At 43.1% G+C, this 21918-nt stretch overlaps 1 protein-coding gene across 4 annotated transcripts in view; it reads left to right on the top strand.

The window, feature by feature from the left end:
* The window catches only part of LOC109875749 (zinc finger protein Helios), a 33720-nt gene extending 13008 nt beyond the window's left edge, over positions 1-20712 (top strand). For 3 of the 4 annotated variants that reach the window (XM_020468170.2, XM_020468168.2, XM_031805902.1), the window contains 6 exons: positions 1786-1893; positions 4362-4550; positions 6121-6288; positions 10651-10788; positions 13476-13607; positions 14889-20712. In XM_020468170.2, coding sequence (XP_020323759.1) covers positions 1786-1893; positions 4362-4550; positions 6121-6288; positions 10651-10788; positions 13476-13607; positions 14889-15751 — 1598 coding nt within the window. In that variant the 3' untranslated portion in view covers positions 15752-20712. The remainder of the gene's footprint in view (positions 1-1785; positions 1894-4361; positions 4551-6120; positions 6289-10650; positions 10789-13475; positions 13608-14888) is intronic. The other variant, XM_020468169.2, reaches the window with a different exon arrangement.
* Positions 20713-21918: the final 1206 nt, after the last annotated feature.

Genomic DNA, 21918 nt, shown 5'->3' with positions numbered 1-21918 from the left:
CCAAATTCTATAGAATGACGTTAGAGGTGGCTTATGGTAGAACAATGTACATTCAATTCTCTGGCAGCAGCTCTGGTGGACGTTCATGCAGTCAGCATGCTAATTGCACGCTTCTTCAAAACTTGAGACTTCTGTGGCATTACGTTTTGCGACAAAACTGCACATTTTAGAGTAGGCCTTTTATTGCCCCCAGCACAAGGTGTACCTGTGTAATGATCATGCTGTTTAATCAGCTTCTTGATATGAATACCTTTCAGGTGAATTGGCAAATGAGAAATGCTAACTAACAGGGATGTAAACCAATTTGTGCACAAATATAAGCTTTTAGTGCAAATTGAACATTTCTGGATCTTTTATTTCAGCTCATGAAACATGATGCTAACACTCTACATGTTGTGTTTGTATTTTTGTTTATTATATATACACTTCCTAGTGTTAAAAATTATATATGAGGTGTTATTGCATAGCACTGAATGTGATAATTCCCTAAAACTGACCAAGTGTAACAGCATCAGCACTAAGTACAGGGTTATTTTTTTATTATTTATAATTTTACCCCATTTTCATGATATCCAATTGGTAGTTACGACCTTGTTTCATCGCTGCAACTCCCAACGGGCTCAGGAGATGCGAATGTCGTGACATGCATCCTCCGAAACATGACCTGCCAAGCCCCACTACTTCTTAAAGGTCCCAAACTGTTCTGATTCCCATGTAAAATTGCGTAAAACTATAAAACAGAGTTTTAGACAGCTTTAATTTAAATGTATTTTTTATCCTTATTGGGTGATCTGTTTATAAATACAGCACTTTTTGTACAAAGTCTCCCCATTTTAGGGGACCAAATGTATTGGGACAAATTTTCTTACTGTATATGTGTATTAAAGTTGTACAAAGTTACATTTTTTTTTTCCAGTATTTGGATAATCCTGAATGGAACATTAAAAATGATAAGTGAAAAGGTTTATGATCAAACTTTATCAATGTCGAAGCAAAAGTAATTTTTTATACTTTGGTCATCATACTTTGATCTGGTTTCATCCAAATATCATCACATTTTAGTAAAAACATGATTATGGCTATTCATTTAACACAATGCTCACTTAACCCAGAAGTCAACCTTGCCAATATGTCGGAGGAAACATTGTTCAATTGACGAGCACTATCAGCTTGCAAGTACCCGGCCCGCCACACGGAGTCGCTAGATGAGCCAAGGAAAACCCACTGACCAAACCCGGAAGGTGCATGGCCAGTTGTGTGCTGCTTTATGGTGCTCCTGGTCATAGATCGAACCCCAGGCTGTAGTGGCTCCTCGGCACTTTGATGCAGTGCCTTAGACCACTGCGCCACCTGGGAGGCCCAACACAGTGTTAACAATGAAAGTGGACCCATATACACACTGGCCCAGTCTTAAGTTTAAAATTGTCAGAGTTGATTCAACATTGGAACATTTGCTGTTTAGGATCCGGAACAGGGTATCATACAAATAGCCATATTGACACTGGCCTCCTGGCCTAGTTTGCTAAATGATTTCCTCTTAACATAAGTGAAACAAAGCTTAAGATTATCCCCAGGTAATCAGGTGTTTTGTCACTATTTTGGCAAGGTGTGATTGCTTCAACTGACACCTATCAAAAGCAATGTGTGTGTGTGTGAGCGACAGCGTGTGTGTGTGTGTGTGTTATGCTGTTTGTACAGATGGAGTTGTATGCTTATGTGTGCTATGCAGTGCAATGCAATGCAGAGCAATGTTCCCAGCTCTCTTGTTGTCTGTCTGTCTCCCAGGTAATGGAGACTGCCCTCCCAGGAAGACAGAGAACTCTAGAATGTTGGTGGACCTGTCGGCAAACACACCCAATGGACAGCAGCTCCAGCATCCTAATTCACCCACTGGTGAGTGGTTGCTGAACATATACGTGCACACAAACACACACACGTATGTATGGATGCAGAGAGGAACATACACACGCGCACACACCCACACTCAAGAGGATTTTTTTGTGTGTTAAGAGAAACAGTTTATCTTATCAACGCATGTCTTATCTGAAGGGTCTTGCATAGTTCCCTTCCCCTAAATGAACAGAAACAGGAAGAGCTGAGGGTGCTATTCACCATGTGGTAGCTGAAGCAGAAAAGGGAAGCTGTTTCCTGCAGCATCCCCCACTATTAGTACCCTGGTCCCAGATCTGTTTATGCTGGCTTGCCAACTCCTATGGTCATTAATAGTTAATAGGAGTCTGCAAGACCCCACAAACAGATTTGGGGTTCAGGCTAAAGTGTTAAAGAGGGAGATAGCTCTCACAGACTACAGTGTTAAAGAGGTGGATCGTTCCCACTGACACAGCCTGTGTCATCCTGACCCGGAAGTTGCCTAACACCACTCGGCTTCGACACCATTGTTGTAACATAACACTGACTGACGCTGAATTTCTCTTGAAATTGACCAGTTGTGTCACTGTACAAAACTACAGAACATGTTTGCTATATGTTTACAATCAAACTATTAGTAAGGTAGAGCATTTTAAATGCTTTTCTCGTTGACTTCAGCTAAATGCCTCGACAGCGCCACTAGCAAAACTATGAGGGTAATGTCAATTACAGTATGAGGGGAACGTAAACTATGTGGGTGATGTAAACTATGAGGTGTTCAAGACACAGACAGCTATGGGTTGGGCAGGCACCCAAGCTCAGATTTGCCTATGATGGCACTTTTCTATTAGCTTGGATACCTAGCTGCTCCTCCTTGGTAACATGACCCATGCTTTGGGAGTTTCTTTCTTTATATTCATCTGAGTTCTATGATACACTGTTGTCACAGCAACCATCTCAAGTACAGCCAGCTGCGACAGCAAAGTGCAGGGCTCGTCATTTTATATATCCCATCTCCCGTACCCCTCGTCTGGGAGGAAAATATGAAAACCAATAGAGCTCGTCTCGATCCGCTAGTTCTGTGTTGCCAGGATACAGTTCTGGATGATAACCTCAATGTCATGCTGTTAGTAGAACAGGGGCTCCTTCAGGTCAGACAGGGATATAGATAGAAGGGGTAATATTGCTAAAGAAAAGACTGCCATGTTGTTTCAGAGATTGTCATGTCATTGCTGACAATAGCAGGAGTCCTGAATTCTATGTGTCCTATGTTGTGAGAAAGATGGATGACATCAACCCTATAGCAATCACCACAGTGGACATTGTTGTCATCCCTAAAGCAAACACCACAGTGGACATTGTTGTCATCCCTAAAGCAATCACCCCGCACACTCCCTTGTGTTTATGGAGTCTATGAGCCTAAGGGGACAAGGGTATGAGATGGATATAGGTGTGAGAGGTTTGGGGCTATTGCTTTGTCTCCTTGCGTACACACCCTGTGATTATGGTCAGTCACAAATCACAAACAGCCGTGTCTAAAGGATTGCAAGGAGTCACCTTCTGCTCATGTTCAATCTTAAAGGTCCCTGTAGCCTATGTTCAATCTTAAAGGTCCCTGTAGCCTATGTTCAATCTTATAGGTCCCTGTAGCCTATGTTCAATCTTATAGGTCCCTGTAGCCTATGTTCAATCTTAAAGGTTTGTGTGTGTGTGTGTGTGTGTGTGTGTGTGTGTGTGTGTGTGTGTGTGTGTGTGTGTGTGTGTGTGTGTGTGTTGTCAGTCACAGATACTAGGAGTCTTGTGGCAGTAGAAAACCAGCAGAGGCCTTCCTGCCTTTAGTCAGTCAGTCAGTCAGTCAGCACCCCCCCCCTCCCCCCACATCCCATCCAGACAGTCTCTAACCCAGCATCAGTCAAGTGGAAAACCTCAGGGGCTCAGCAGCAGCACCTGTTTAGGCTAGGCTAGGACATTCCCCTCCCCCTCGTCCTTCCTCTTTCATCTTCTTCCTCCCTCCCTCTTCTCCCCAGGGACTGACTGGAACTAGACAAGCCTGTTTCTCATCTCTTCCCCAATAATGTTCAGAGCATGTCACATCACCACACACAGTCCATTTCTGGGAGTAACCAAGTGTATCTTTACATAACATGTTAACTATGTGCATTCCAGGAATTTCAGGTTTAAAAATAGCACTTATAGTTGCTTACAATTAAAATAGTGTAATTGTTAGTCAGATGTGGAGAGTCTCTGTCTCATAGGGTTTAGCATAAACTTTCCTAATACTGTGAGTATCATTATATCACTTGTTTCGCCAGGGGAAATGATACGCAGATTGTATGAACTTATTCCTATCAATGGAGTTTTACAAGATGTACAATCCCAACCTTCAGTTCCCACACCTATTGAGAAACAAGGATCACCCACAAAAATAATCTAATGTAATTAGCCAAAAACCATCAAACAATAACTTGATTGGTCATACTGGTCTCTTCTAGAAAACACAATCAAACAGGAAGATGAGACAGAAGATGAAGGGGACAGGAGGACCACAGCAGAGGACATGGGCCAAAGCGGGGAAGAGGGATCGGGTTTGGAGGAGCCCATGATTGACAGCCCAAACAACCTACACGATGGGGTCCCCGGGTCAGAAGGGTCATGTGACCCAGGAACTCGGCTGCCAAATGGTAAATGTTTCTCTAAAGTTGTTTCCCCTTATGTCCCTTCTATAGTATATAGCCCAAACCGTATGTACGCTATATTGAACAACAATGACCCAATACTCTCTGATGTATCTGAGGATTGTCAATGTTTTACCATTAACATCTAGCAAATTGCAAAAACCTGTTAGTTATATATAATACAAAATGGCAGATAATGGATACTTCACGTTGTAGCTCAGTATGAGATATTTTACAGACTAAAGACACGTCACTTATCCTATGTTTGAAGAAAATTATAATGCTTGAGTCAGAAATGGCTTATTTTTGTGTCATTGGGTGTGGAGGTGAAAAGCTTTGCTGTGTTCTCTAGAAGACAATAGTTGAGCCTTTGAATCATTCTCAGGGAAAACATCCCAGGAATCTTCCTCAACCTGTTCCCTAGCCCTTAACTGACGCTATTACTGTGCCTCGGTCGTCACAGATTTAGGATCAGATTTTCAATTGTTGGCCTGCAGATCAAGAGCGGATCATCATTATGATAATGATGATGATGATGATGATGATGATGATGAGAGTGCTGTAGTCTAGTTGTGAACCAGGAAAACTATGTACATAGAGACATACAAACACACACTCACCGATGGTAAAACTGGGCACTAAACGTATACAGCACGTTTAGCAATGCAAGACTATGAGACTCAATGTAAGACTCTCTAAACCGTCTTCCATCTGAAGACACTTTGACAGCAACGCTTAACATAATACTTTTAACTTATACATATGGTGTGTGCATGTGTGTATGTTTGTCCCTCCTATAACCATACATTGGGTCTGGTTAGGGACGGAAACATTGTAAATATGTACCTACTGTACTGTGTGGTGATAGAAAGAGAGAAAGCTGTAGTAGAGACCCAGAGCGAATAGGAACAGAGCTAACACCTCATCTCACCACACTCTATTTCTGGAGATATAAATGTCTCTGTCGTTACTACAGTAAGATCTAGTTCAAATGTATCAATAGTACACCGTGCACATCAGAAACCACACAGCAGTTTGTTTTTCTCGGCACTGAAAATCCTCCTTGAAGTAATATTGGCAACGTTTGTTAGTCTCAGCTAGGGTTTGTTTAATTGAGGCTGAGGACGAGGTTAGCAATTGATGAGTTTAGGGTTTGTTCACCTCCACAGTCCAGCCATGTATAGGTCCTGTGTAGCTGGTAGAGCATGGCACTTGCAACGCCAGGGTTGTGGGTTTGATTCTCGTGGGGGGACTGGTACGAAAAAATTATATTTATTCTACTATAAGTTTCTCTGGATAAGAGTGTCTGCTAAATGACGTACATGTTTTACCATTGAAATGTGTTGATTGTTGTTGGGTCGCTGTGAACCTCAATTTCTGTACTTAAGTTCGTTCGGTCCAAAATCCCAGTGAAAAGTGTGGCAACTCAAGACTAGGTTGCTGAGTTTCTGTGGTTATTGTGTGTTGCTGATCTGGCACTATGTTAAAGTGGGACTGTGAGTGAAGTGAGCTTGCACTTTGCACCCATTTCAGCTGATAGGCCATTCCAGTGTAACACTTCCTGTGGCCCTCTCAGGTGATAGGCCATTCCAGTGTAACCAGTGTGGTGTGTCGTTCACTCAGAAGGGCAACCTGTTGAGACACATTAAGCTGCACACGGGGGAGAAGCCCTTCAAATGCCCCTTCTGCAGCTACGCCTGCCGCCGTCGTGATGCACTCACAGGCCACCTACGCACACACTCAGGTCAGCCTCCCTGCCGCCTCTGTTCTTCCTTCTTCTTCCTCCTCATCCTCCTCTTCCTCCTCATCTCTGTGACTCCTTTATTCACCTATTCCCTCTATATTGAGTCATGCTTGTTTTAACTTTTTTTATTCCTGTGGTTACTACTGAGTATCATATCCTGGTTTCAATAAATTCTCAACTTGTCAAATAGTTGATGCTATAGAACAGGCTATAGAACAGGTCTGTCTCGAAGTAACCAAAAGCATGATCTCGTCTGACTTGTGTCTAAGTTTGTGTGAGACAGATTAGCAACAGTCCCCACAAATATCATTGTTTCTCATTGTTGGATGGATGCATCTCTCTGAAGCTTTGTTTGCAGACAGACAAGGGCTGTGGTTAGGCACCCAGGACATGATGTTCCTTTCATTCCTATAACCTGCTCACGTCTAGTCTCCTCAGAAAGGAACTCTCGGTTCTCTGTAGATATATGGGGAGACTAAAGAAACGCTGTGCTGTGTTGCTCTAACTGTAACTCACTGTCCTAGCTCTGCATCAAAGACCCCTCTCTCTCTGTGGTCTCCACTGCCGTGTCTTTGAGACACAGGACAGACAACAGTACGCCGCCATCTCTAGTGTTGTCCTCCTAGAAGTACTCATATGCAGCTACCCATAACCAGAGGGTATTTCTCTCTGTCTCTTGTCTGTCTTTCTCTCTGTCTCTTTCATTCTCTTTTGACCTTTTTCTAATTTTCACATCCTGTTTTTTAGGCTAAATTCATTCTTCACTCTCCTCCAGTCAGTGTAGGCAGCAAATGAAGGTGTAGTAAGTAGTAGTGCTGTATAAATCCCCCCTGCCCCTCAGCCTACCTACTATATGAATCCCCTTTCACCCCTCAGCCTATCTACTATATGAATCCCCTTTCACCCCTCAGCCTACCTACTATATGAATCCCCTTTCACCCCTTAGCCTACCTACTATATGAATCCCCTTTCTCCCCTCAGCCTACCTACTATATGAATCCCCTCTGCCCCTCAGCCTACCTACTATATGAATCCCCTTTCACCCCTTAGCCTACCTACTATATGAATCCCCTTTCTCCCCTCAGCCTACCTACTATATGAATCCCCTCTGCCCCTCAGCCTACCTACTATATGAATCCCCTTTCACCCCTTAGCCTACCTACTATATGAATCCCCTTTCGCCCCTCAGCCTACCTACTATATGAATCCCCTTTCACCCCTCAGCCTACCTACTATATGAATCCCCTTTCACCCCTCAGCCTACCTACTATATGAATCCCCTTTCACCCCTCAGCCTACCTACTATATGAATCCCCTTTCGCCCCTCAGCCTACCTACTATATGAATCCCCTTTCACCCCTCAGCCTACCTACTATATGAATCCCCTTTCACCCCTTAGCCTACCTACTATATGAATCCCCTTTCTCCCCTCAGCCTACCTACTATATGAATCCCCTCTGCCCCTCAGCCTACCTACTATATGAATCCCCTTTCACCCCTCAGCCTACCTACTATATGAATCCCCTTTCACCCCTCAGCCTACCTACTATATGAATCCCCTTTCACCCCTCAACCTACCTACTATATGAATCCCCTTTCACCCCTCAGCCTACCTACTATATGAATCCCCTTTCACCCCTCAGCCTACCTACTATATGAATCCCCTTTCACCCCTCAGCCTACCTACTATATGAATCCCCTTTCACCCCTCAGCCTACCTACTATATGAATCCCCTTTCACCCCTCAGCCTACCTACTATATGAATCCCCTTTCACCCCTCAGCCTACCTACTATATGAATCCCCTTTCACCCCTCAGCCGACCTACTATATGAATCCCCTTTCGCCCCTCAGCCTACCTACTATATGAATCCCCTTTCACCCCTCAGCCTACCTACTATATGAATCCCCTTTCACCCCTTAGCCTACCTACTATATGAATCCCCTTTCACCCCTCAGCCTACCTACTATATGAATCCCCTTTCACCCCTCAGCCTACCTACTATATGAATCCCCTTTCACCCCTTAGCCTACCTACTATATGAATCCCCTTTCACCCCTCAGCCTACCTACTATATGAATCCCCTTTCACCCCTCAGCCTACCTACTATATGAATCCCCTTTCACCCCTCAGCCTACCTACTATATGAATCCCCTCTGCCCCTCAGCCTACCTACTGTTTGAATCCCCTCCGCCCCTCAACCTACCTACTATATGAATCCCTTCTGCCCCTCAGCCTACATACTATATGAATCCCCTCCGCCCCTCAACCTACCTACTATATGAATCCCTTCTGCCCCTCAGCCTACATACTATATGAATCCCCTCCGCCCCTCAACCTACCTACTATATGAATCCCCTCCGCCCCTCAACCTACATACTATATGAATCCCCTCCGCCCCTCAACCTACCTACTATATGAATCCCCTACACCCCTCAACCTACCTACTATATGAATCCCTTCTGCCCCTCAGCCTACATACTATATGAATCCCCTCCGCCCCTCAACCTACCTACTGTCTGAATCCCCTCCGCCCCTCAACCTACCTACTACACAACCTGAGCGTTGAATGGAATGTTAGGCACTCTTCTGTGGCATACGGAGTAGGTTTGCATGCCGTTCTCTTACGTACAAGGCTGTAGTTGAAAGGGCTCTTCTCCCTTCTTCTCTCTCTCTCTCTGTCCCTCCCTGCCCCCTGGGAGATACATGACACAGTGCCAGGAAACAGGTGAAGAGATTGAGAGGGGAAAGAGACAGAGACAGAGAAACAGCGAGAGAGACAGTGACAATGTATTGTACAATCAAAATCAAATCAAATTAAATTGTATTAGTCACATACACATACACATACATGGTTAGCAGATGTTAATACGAGTGTAGGGAAATGTTTGTGCTTTTAGTACAGACAATGCAGTAATATCTGTTGTCCTTGATGATCTTTTTGGCCTTCCTGTGACTTTGGGTGCTGTAGGTGTCACAGATTGGCACTGCATGGATTGTGTTGTACAGTATCTGAACCCATCACAAGCACATTGTTGAATGGCAATATGAAATCATTCCTAGAATTGCTGTGCAAATGTGTAGTGTGCACGTGATTGGTTGTTCTTGGAGGTGTTTTAGATGCTACATGGAGAGCTATGTGGTCACTCATTTTTGACATTACATGAGACAATAAAAGGTTTCTGAGACAAGAAACAATAAGTTCCTGTTTGTCACCCAAATAGATGCAGCCGACTGAGTCTAAAGGCTGAGAGGGTTGAGGCTATTTGCATGTTCAAGAATAGCTGCTGAAAGCGGGATTTTGGTGATACATCCAACATCTGCAAAAGGCCACGTGGGGGAGGTTGTGTAAATGAGGTGTGTGTGTGTGTGTGTTGCCTATTCCAACATGAAAGTGTAACTGCCCATTGCGGCTGGCAGCTGGCGACAGTTCGCAGGTGCTTTGGCCTAGATCATTGGAGCAGACAGACAGTTCAGGGTGTTTTTCCATTACCGTGACATTATATTACTTAAGTTGGTAGAACATTGTATTCTTATAATGCCAGGGTAGTGGGTTTGATTCCCAAGACCGCCCATACATTAAATCTATGCGCGCGTGACTGTAAGTCCCTTTAGATAAAAGTATCTTAGTTATCAGACTGAAACATGTTATTCCCACAGTAACAGGTCAGGTAGTTTCTAGTGACGTAGTCACCTCTGCTATACATTTTATCACGTGAACTGCTCCTATTTTGGGCCAGAGTCTGGGTCACTGGTGGGTGTTGTCTGGACCGCCAACTCATTGTGAATTTATTCATTTATTCATTCATTAATGAGTAATTCATTCATGAGTGAACGAATGAAGTAGAATTCATAAATTAATGAGGAAAGATTGGAAGGAAGGATTGAAGGAAGGAAGGAAGGATCAACGGATGGATCTTCTCTGTGGGAAAGCTAGGTGAGGTTTTGGCCTGTCTCACCAGCATAAACCCCATCTGAATGGAACTGGCAGCATGAATCACTTCCCACCACTTCCCAGCACACATTTTTGTTTTAGCCCCGGACCAACTCACCTGATTGAACTCATTGAGGACTTGATGATTAGTTGACAAGTTGAATCATATGTGCTTGTCTCGGGCTACAACCAAAAGGTGTACTATTGGGCGTACTCGAGGACTGGAGTTGGGAACACTGTCCTAGAAAGTTCACATAGACTGTTCTCCACAGGTTCTATGCGTTTACTACAACCTCCTAGAGAGTTCACATACTGTAGATTTGCGTCACCACAAAAATGCTTTGGACCATGCCCACTCTCTGTCTCTGTCCATCCATCTGTCTATTAAAATAATATTTTGTTATTTTGATGTAATTTCTCTCGTTTAGTGGGCAAACCACACAAGTGCAACTACTGTGGGCGGAGCTACAAACAGAGGATTTCATTGGAGGAGCATAAAGAGCGTTGCCATAACTACCTTCAGAGTGTTGCCATGGATCCCACCTCCATCACCGGACCTTATCCAGGTGAGTGTCAATGTCCTGCTCTGGTACAGAGACGTGCTATATGGTACAGCACTGTTGATGGTATAGATGTGGAAACGTCTGCTTTGTTTGTCACTTTTCTGCACCTTGCACTTTCTCTTTTTATAAATGATCATTCAAGCATGAAGTTCAATTGAAGACCAATTGTATTTCTCTGCCTCCTTATTGTAGAGTAAGTGCGAGTACCCTGTAAACTCTACTTAGTTATTTGACATTCATACACCAGCCACCTACTACCTACAGGCCTTGGTGCAGACTTTCATTCTGCTTTTCCACACACACACACACACACACACACACACACACACACACACACACACACACACACACACACACACACACACACACACACACACACACACACACACACACACACACACACACACACACACACACACACACACACACACACACACACACACACTCATAGACGTCATCCTGACCAACTGGCCCTCCAAATACACCTCCGCTGTCTTCAACCAGGATCTCAGCGATCACTGCCTCATTGCCTGTATCCGCTACGGAGCCGCAGTCAAACGACCACCGCTCATCACTGTCAAACGCTCCCTAAAACACTTCTGTGAGCAGGCCTTTCTAATCGACCTGGCCCGGGTATCCTGGAAGGACATTGACCTCATCCCGTCAGTTGAGGATGCCTGGTCATTCTTTAAAAGTAACTTCCTCACTATTTTAGATAAGCATGCTCCGTTCAAAAAATGCAGAACTAAGAACAGATACAGCCCTTGGTTCACCCCAGACCTGACTGCCCTCGACCAGCACAAAAACATCCTGTGGCGGACTGCAATAGCATCGAATAGTCCCCGTGATATGCAACTGTTCAGGGAAGTCCGGAACCAATACACGCAGTCAGTCAGGAAAGCTAAGGCCAGCTTCTTCAGGCAGAAGTTTGCATCCTGTAGCTCCAACTCCAAAAAGTTCTGGGACACTGTGAAGTCCATGGAGAACAAGAGCACCTCCTCCCAGCTGCCCACTGCACTGAGGCTAGGTAACACGGTCACCACTGATAAATCCATGATTATCGAAAACTTCAATAAGCATTTCTCAACAGCTGGCCATGCCTTCCGCCTGGCTACTTCAACCTCGGCCAACAGCTCCGCCCCCCCTCAGCTCCTCGCCCAAGCCTCTCCAGGTTCTCCTTTACCCAAATCCAGATAGCAGATGTTCTGAAAGAGCTGCTAAACCTGGACCCGTACAAATCAGCTGGGCTTGACAATCTGGACCCTCTATTTCTGAAACTATCTGCCACCATTGTCGCAACCCCTATTACCAGCCTGTTCAACCTCTCTTTCATATCGTCTGAGATCCCCAAGGATTGGAAAGCTGCCGCAGTCATCCCCCTCTTCAAAGGGGGAGATAACCTGGACCCAAACTGTTACAGACCTATATCCATCCTGCCCTGCCTATCTAAGGTCTTCGAAAGCCAAGTCAACAAACAGGTCACTGACCATCTCGAATCCCACCGTACCTTCTCCGCTGTGCAATCTGGTTTCCGAGCTGGTCATGGGTGCACCTCAGCCACACTCAAGGTACAAAACGATATCATAACCGCCATCGATAAAAGACAGTACTGTGCAGCCGTCTTCATCGACCTCCAACTGCTCTTAAACGTTAGTAAAACCAAATGCATGCTTTTCAACCGGTCGCTGCCTGCACCCGCATGCCCGACTAGCATCACCACCCTGGATGGTTCCGACCTAGAATATGTGGACGTCTATAAGTACCTAGGTGTCTGGCTAGACTGCAAACTCTCCTTCCAGACTCATATCAAACATCTCCAATCGAAAATCAAATCAAGAGTCGGCTTTCTATTCCGCAACAAAGCCTCCTTCACTCACGCCGCCAAGCTTACCCTAGTAAAACTGACTATCCTACCGATCCTCGACTTCGGCGATGTCATCTACAAAATGGCTTCCAACACTCTACTCAGCAAATGTATGCTCTAGTCGGCTGGCCCTCGCTACATATTCGTCGCCAGACCCACTGGCTCCAGGTCATCTACAAGTCCATGCTAGGTAAAGCTCCGCCTTATCTCAGCTCACTGGTCACGATGGCAACACCCATCCGTAGCACGCGCTCCAGCAGGTGTATCTCACTGATCATCCCTAAAGCCAACACCTCATTTGGCCGCCTTTCGTTCCAGTACTCTGCTGCCTGTGACTGGAACGAATTGCAAAAATCGCTGAAGTTGGAGACTCTTATCTCCCTCACCAACTTCAAACATCAGCTATCTGAGCAGCTAACCGATCGCTGCAGCTGTACATAGTCTATTGGTAAATAGCCCACCCTTTTTCACCTACCTCATCCCCATACTGTTTTTATTTATTTACTTTTCTGCTCTTTTGCACACCAATATCTCTACCTGTACATGACCATCTGATCATTCATCACTCCAGTGTTAATCTGCAAAATTGTAATTATTTGCCTTCCTCCTCATGCCTTTTGCACACATTTTATATAGACTCCCCCTTTGTTTTCTACTGTGTTATTGACTTGTTAATTGTTTACTCCATGTGTAACTCTTTGTTGTCTGCTCACACTGCTATGCTTTATCTTGGCCAGGTCGCAGTTGCAAATGAGAACTTGTTCTCAACTAGCCTACCTGGTTAAATAAAGGTGAAATAAAAAATAAAAACACCTCTGACCCCTAGGTGAGGTCCCTAAAGAGCAGAGGCCCCTGGCCGAGGCTGTTGCCAGGGCAACCTTCGACCGCCCACCAGTCATCGAGAGACTGCAGAGTAACATGGGGAAGAGGAAGAGCACCACCCCACAAAAGTTTGTGGGTAAGAATCATCACATCACTTCCTGTGATGGGGAGCACAATGATGTGTTGACCCCAAGGATCACTAACTCACAATAACTCATATAAGCTTATATAACTATTGTATTTAAAAGACAATACATCATTTCATTTTTCTTTACAATAACTATTTGAAATATTTCAGTGTTTGATAATTATTCATGTGTTATTAAAGGTAGACTCAGCAAAATTACTTTACCACGAGCAGCACCGGAGATATTGAGATGAGTGAGATGCAACACTTTGCTCTCACACAGTCACACACAGTGTCTGTGCATGCGCATGGGTGCTTCATGCTGTTCACAGCGTGGTGGCCAGGGCACCAAAACAGCTGAGAAGTTCAGCCTCTCACGTCAACACTCTTAGTTGTTACAGAAATTGACCCACCATATTGTTTACGTTTTGCATCTACCTCATATCACTGCGTATTTTGTGGGGTATTTAGTTCATTCCATTTTTTGATTGAATTTTACCTGTTAGGTTAAATTCAGTTTACAGTTTAGATTTTTTATGTTCAGTTTGACCGAACTGTTACAGGATGAGTTTATGCATGCAAAAAAGGGAATTGCGTGCCTGGGCAGAGGTTTAGCAACAAAAATATTACCTTGATTTAATGGTAGAAATGAACACACTAATCACAGATTTCAGCCTTTTGTTCGATTGTTTTAGATTTAGATTTCAGATCCATTGGTCTTATTCACTGTATTTCTACATTCAATTACAATAAATACTTATCATCAAAAACATTCTTTTTCTTTGTATTACGAAACAGTTGTAAACATTTACTGGGCATATTAGCGTTGAACACAATTATTTTGTTTGTGAGGTATAATTCACTGCACTATTAGATAGAGCGAGACACAGAGAGCGGATGAGAGAGACTAGGGCATGTTTTTCACTCTGTGGTTTGTTACACCTGTATCTCTGCCATAGCTCTTATCGAGAGAGGGGCAAAACAGCTCACCGCATCCCTGTTCTGGAGGGGTTAAACAGTGCATTCAGATAGATGGGGATTTCCACTATTAAACACAAAACCTCTGAGATAATGCAATACGAAAAACAAGAACATAATAGCTTCTCAAAAGGGAAAAGGTTCAACTTTGACAGGCACTCATATTCATATACGACAGTATATATTTACACTTGTATGTATAGTATACTAGTTGTCGCTAAACATGGTTTCAAGAGGTGTCATTCAACCAGACACTTTCTCCATACATATGTGAGTTTCATTGTGGTAATATGTATTCTGTGCTCTGTGCAGGTGAGAAGATGATGCGTTACAGTTACCCAGAGCTGAGCTATGACATGAGTCTGAAGTATGAGAAGGAGGCAGAGCTGATGCAGGCTCACATGATGGACCAGGCTATCAACAACGCCATCTCTTACCTGGGCTCTGACTCCCTGAGACCCCTGGTCCACCACCCCCATCCGCACGGTCCACACGGTCCACACCCATCCCTCTCAATGGCTGAGGTGGTAAACATGGGCAACCCCCTCTTCCACCACGTCTACCCCCGGGAACCAGGGCCAGGGCACCGTATGGACCGACCAAGCAGCCGGGACGCCCCACCTCATCCTTCACCTCTGCACCCTCCTCTTCCTGACTTTACTCCCTCCTCCAACGGGCCCATCGCCCTCACCAGACCCAAGCAGCACCAGCTCCAGGGTACCAGAGAGGAGAGAGAGTGTCCTAGCAACAGTGGGCTGGACTCGGCCGAATCTGCACGGAGCAGCCCACAGGAGAGGCTGGGTTACCACAGGAACCACCGAAACAACCCCCACCCCCGACCCAGGTCCAGGCCCAGCCCAGCCAATGGTGGGAGAGAGGAGGGGCAAGGTGGGGCTGAGGTGGCTGGGGTGGGGTTGACAGCGGAGATGGCCCGGGGAGAGACAGCAGAGACGAGTCGGGACGGGGTGCGTGTGTTTGGGCGAGAAGGCCGGGAGGTGAGGGTGTTCCAGTGTGAGCACTGCTGTGTTCTCTTCCTGGACCACGTTATGTACACCATCCACATGGGCTGTCATGGTTACAGGGACCCACTGGAGTGCAACATCTGTGGCCATCACAGTAAGGACCGCTACGAGTTCTCATCTCACATCGTCCGCGGGGAACACACCTTCCAGTAGAGGGCTGGACAAGACAGGAGCCGTCCCTCCCCATCCCCACCCCAGGACTGTGATGTTGAACTAACTGTGTGTGATCAATGCAGCGAACCAAGGCAGAGAAAACTAACTAACATTTGCTGCAGCATAATGATACTGACTATATAATTCCAAACAAATATATGAAGGTCTGGGCCAAATACACATTTTAATTTTTTAAGGTGTTTTGAAGATTTTAAAATTGAGATATGCATCTGAAGTGAGGGATTTCTTCGTGTGGGAAAAAGAGGACAAAGAACAAGTACACCTATTCAGTTTTGTTGTGGTCTGTCTCTGAGATTGTCAAAGAGCAACTAATACTGTGAGTAGTTATATTATAGTTTTATAAGTCATTTCACTGTCCTTGTCTTGCATACTGTATTGTTGCACTTGTTTGCTGCAACACAGACTGCCATGGAAGAGCTTAACTTGTCAAGGGGGCTTTCCCTGACTCCACCACCCAAACCATTTCATGCAATACACATCTTCTCTGTCTTATGTCAAAAGCCTTGCTAACTGCAAACTGCTCAGACGTGTTGTCACACCAGCCACATTAGAGAGGGAGAGAGAGAAGAGCGAGTGAGAGAGAGAGAGAGAGAGAGAGAGAGAGAGAGAGAGAGAACAAGAAAGAGAGAAAGAAAGAAAATAGAAGAGAAAGAGAGAGAGACTTACTCAGACATTGATTTACTTTTCCAGACATTGTATACAAATGTATTATTAAAGTTTTGTTCATTACTCTAGCTAACTATCTGCTTTCCTTAGAACAGTTCCTTTAACCTTATCAGTTCCACAACACTTCACAAAGGAAAGGAAAAGCACTGCACTGCAACCTGCCTCCCTAAACCTGTTCTTGCACTAGCAGCCTGATGCCTTGAGGGATGTGGAGGAATGGATGAGGCACTCCCTGGTTCAATAGCAACTTCACATATCTTTCTCCCAACTTGCCTTTACTCTACTCATGTGTCTTTAGTGAACAGGGTGCTTTCTGCAGATTACATGTCAGTGCATGTACTCCATTGTACTCCAGGGTTGGGATCAATACCATTTCAATTCAGTCAATGAAAAAAAGCAATGAGGAAAATTGGCATTGGAATTTGGAATGTACTTTTTTTGTTGATAGAATTAAAATAGAATCGATCCGAACTTTGCTGTACAGTGGATATGAATGATGTGGAAAGCATTTAGCCCAATGCACTTTAAACTGATACACTGCTACTGTAAAGTAGACAGAAAGCAGTGTGGTTTAGAGTTTACTAAGAGCCTTTTTAGAAGGATAATGCCAATGAAGGAAGATGGCACTGATTTAGATCAAATATGATAATCTAGGTGCACTTGGACAAATGTACATACTGCTCTTTAGATAACTCATATTTTGCTGGCAAAATATGTAATGTCGCTGTTGTTCTGTTTATTTTGCAGCGTATACCATATTTTGAATTGACACTGTCTTTTGTCTTGATAGTCTTTGGCCATTGGAATGGCCCTATGTATATGGCCAGGAACAGTTCACTGTTCAATTCAAACTTCTCCTCTCCTGCCTGGTCTATGTAACCTTCCTGGTCAAAGTAGCAGCTTATTTCTGTTTAGATGACAGCGACGTGGACAAATGATATATCTACTCATAGTGCAACAGACATACGGTACTTCTATTGCAACAGCTTATTGTTACTGTAAAGTATTGGCAATAGTATCTGTTTACACTTTTTAGTTGTTGTAGTATCTCATATACTATTGTACATTGTACATTCCCACACTGCATTATTCTTATTAAATGAGCACCCCTATTTTTGTATTTAATCACTCCTTTATCTTTGATAACATATATTTCTATAGGTGTTCTAATGCAACGGTATAGGCCTATTCTATGTTATAATTGTCTTAAATCTATTGTATGTCTGCCTATTTTCTTTGTCTAAACAAATCCACAAACATAACAGCACGCTATGAAGCAAGCATGATGCAAAGAAATCATTTTTAGAGATGTTTTTTAGAATATACAGAACCAGCCAAGGTTTTGACACACCTACACAATTAAGGGTTTTTCTTTATTTGTACTATTTTCTACATTGTAGAATAATAGTGAAGACATCAAAACTATGAAATAACACGTATGGAATCATTTAGTTAAAAAAAGTGTTAAAGAAATCAAAATATATTTTATATTTGTGATTCTTCAAAGTAGCCACCCTTTGCCTTGATGACAGCTTTGCACACTCTTGACATTCTCTCAACCAACTTCAACTGGAATGCTTTTCCAACAGTCTTGAAGGAGTTCCCACATATGCTGAGCACTTGGATACTTTTCCTTCACTGCGGTCCAACTCATCCCAAACCATCTCAATTGGGTTGAGATCGGGTGATTGTGGAGGCCGGGTCATCTGATGCAGCACTCCATCACTCTCCTTCTTGGTCAAATATCCCTTAAACAGCGTGGAGGTGTGTTGGGTCAAAAACAAATGATAGTCCCACTAAGCACAAACCAGATGTGATGGCATATCGCTGCAGAATGCAGAGTGTGCCTTGAATTCTAAATAAATCACCAACATTGTCACCAGCAAAGCACCCACACACCATCACACCTCTTCTTCCATGGGAACCACACATGTGGAGATCATCTGTTCAGATACTCTGAGTCGGTTGGAACCAAAAATCTCAAATTAGGACTCATCAGACCAAAGGACAGATTTCCACCGGTCTAATGTCCATTGCTCATGTTTCTTGGCCCTAGCAAGTATCTTCTTATTATTGGTGTCCTTTAGTAGTGGTTTCTTTGGAGCAATTTGACCATGAAGGCGTGATTCACGCAGTCTCCTCTGAACAGTTGATGTTGAGATGTGTCTGTTACTTGAACTCTGTGAAGTATTTATTTGGGCTGCAATTTCTGAGGCTGGTAACTCTAATGAATGTATCCTCTGCAACAGAGGTAACTCTGGGTCTTCCTTTCCTGTGGTGGTCCTCATGAGAGCCTGTTTCATCATAGCGCTTGATGGTTTTTAAGACTGCACTTTAAGAAACTTTCAAAGTTCTTGACATTTTCTGGATTGACTGACCTACATGTCCTAAAGTAATGATGTTTTTCTTTGCTCATTGGAGCTGTTTTTGCCATACTATGGACTTGGTCTTTTACCAAATAGGGCTATCTTCTGTATACCACCCTTACCTTGTCACAACAAAACTGATTGGTTATCTTCTGTATTACCACCCCTACCTTGTCACAACACAACTGATTGGTTATCTTCTGTATACCACCCCTACCTTGTCACAACACAACTGATTGGCCTTTAACACATTAAGAAGGAAAGACATTAAAAAAATATATGTTTAACAAGGCAGACCTCTTATCCTCATGAAGCTGGCTGAGATAATGCCAAGAGTTTGCAAAGCTGTCATCTATGCAAAAGGTGGCTATTTGGAAGAATCTCAAATATCAAATATATGTAGATTGTTTAACAATTTCTTGGTTACTACATGATTCCATACGTGTTATTTCATAGTTTTGATGTCTTCACTACTATTCTACAATGTAGAAAATAGTTTTTAAAAATAAAGAAAATCCTTCAATGAGTAGGAGTGTCCAAATTTCTGACTGGTACTGTATGAAAAACATATGTCATACCACCTGTAGTAAACAGCACACAATTGCTTTACTATCTCTTACAAAAACATTTATGCAGAGTATAAATATAACATACATTATATGTTATATTTGTCCCTGTAGATAATCTGTTTGTATTCTGTTTTATTCTCTCCTTCCAAAAGCATCGTTGTGTGCAGAAATTGCTTTGGCAACTCCCCCACTGAGGAAGACAGTGTCAGCACCAAGATTAGACTTTTGAAGAAGTATCTATTTAACAAAAAGTCACTGGGAAGAAAAAAATACAGATGATTGTTTGTGAATGTGAACGCGATAGTGTATAGTTCAATGTATTTTTATTCTTAAAATGTTCACCTGCAGCTTTTACTGTGTGTATATGTAGAGGCCTTAGCTCAAAGTGCTTGTTTTTGGACCTACCGCTGTTGTACGAGACATTTGACCTCTGTTTGTACAACCTTGTTAAAGAGTGATAAATATAAAGTTGAAGCATCATGTGTAAATATATCTGTAGGCTATAGCCTATATATGAACTTATATGAGCCTATATGAACACAAAGAAGAAGTGATATTATTGACAGACTCCACACTCCTTGATGAAGAGCATACTTGAAGTGGAATTAGTGACGCTCCTGATTGTGCTACATTTTTATACTTACTAAAAACTGAGCTAGATTTATATTTTCTTGGTAAATGTAAAATATGAATAGTTTTGTGAAAATGACATGCTTTTTTATTATTCTTAAGCGCAAACCAACAAAACTGGTAAAAGAGGGTTACTGTGTATTGTTGTATACATATTATATATGGTGTTTATTTTGGCACTATGAAAATGGGTTAGGAATGTGCACCTATATATTTGTTGTAATGATTATCATGTGGGGTACTCAGGTATTTGTCTTCTATGTACTTCTACTTTTGTATTTCTTAAAATACATATTGAAATACATATTTTTTTTATAAACTACATTTTTAAAATAATCATTTGGGATATTGCTTTCCTTGATAGGTTCATCTCTGAAATTGGTGAATTTTGTGATGTTACAAATGCTACAAATTAAAATACCTGAAGAGAATATTGAGGTATTACCAAAACCAATGTTGCTACTGAAGTTTGCTTCTGATATCATTGAAATGAAATGAAGATACTGTGCTGTAAATAGCTAAATATTTGTTTATGACATGAGCTTTCCACTATTAAATTATAGATTGTTTTGTATGGATGTCAAGTGGGATGAAACAAGTTATTACCAGTTTGTATGGTGAAAGATAACCGCACACAATCTATGTATCCTAACACCTTAACCCATAAGAGCCTAAGACCCATGAAGCATTAAAAAAATACAAAAACACATTTTTTGATGAAAAAAGTGTTTTGGCCTTACTGCTATTAGCCCTTACAAATGCACTGATTAACAGATTTACAACGTGAACATATATCTTAGAGGTATAAGAAAGATCAGGAAACATTTATATATATATATATATATATATATATATATATAGATATTACATGTATTTAACCCCTTATTTTTGGCACTAAACAGTCTCCTTATATACTTACATCCATTTTTTCAACTGATACCATGGTACGTTCAGATGAGCCTTGTGAGGCCTGTGAGGCGTCTTGTGAGGCATCCTAGAGCAAAGCAACCAAGGTGTACGTGTCAGTGAGAGTCTCACCTTTGCAGATAGGAGTCGGATTAGTATATAGCCCAAACTTTTAGGAAAGGGAAAGACAGAAGTTGGCAGATAAGCTGTACTGACTTCAGACGAGTCCCAAGACGCTGGGGGTTGCAGAGAAAAACGGAGAACACCAGCGTGTTAATGAGAGTCTCATGTAAACATTATTAAAGTGATTCGTGTTCCATTATTAAATTGACCAGTGAGTACAAGTCTATGTTCATAGGGCAGCAGCCTCTAAGGTGTAGGGTTGAGTAACTGGGTGGTAGCTGGCTAGTGATGGCTATTTAACAGTCTGATGGCCTTGAGACAGAAGCTGATTTTTAGTCTCTCGGACCCAGCTTTGATGTACCTGTACTGACCTCGCCTTCTGGATGATGATGGGGTGAACAGGCCTTGGCTCAGGTGGTTGATGTCCTTGATGATCTGTTTGACCTTCCTGTGACATCGGGGGCTGTAGTTGCCCTGGAAGGCAGGCAGTGTGTCCCCAGTGATGCTCTGGGCTGACCACACCACCCTCTGGGGAGCCCTGCGGTTGCGGACGGTGCAGTTGCCTTACCAGGAGGTGATATAGCCCGACAGGATTCTCTCAATTGCGCATCTGTAAAGGTTTGTGAGGGTTTGTGAGGGCCAAGACAAATTTCTTCAGCCTCCTGATGTTGAAGAGCCACTGTTGTGCCTTCTTTACCACACTGTCTGTGTGGGTGCACCATTTCATATTGTCAGTGAGGTGTACGCCGCGGAAATAGAACCTTTTCACCTACCTACTTTTCATATACAGTTTGGACACACCTACTCATTCAAGGGTTTTTTGTTATTTTTACTATTTTCTACATTGGAGGATAATAGTGAAGACATCAGAACTATGAAATAACAC

Source organism: Oncorhynchus kisutch, linkage group LG26 (genome assembly GCF_002021735.2).
Source record: "Oncorhynchus kisutch isolate 150728-3 linkage group LG26, Okis_V2, whole genome shotgun sequence".
Classification (NCBI taxonomy): domain Eukaryota; kingdom Metazoa; phylum Chordata; class Actinopteri; order Salmoniformes; family Salmonidae; genus Oncorhynchus; species Oncorhynchus kisutch.
This window is presented reverse-complemented; position numbering and strand designations above follow the sequence as displayed.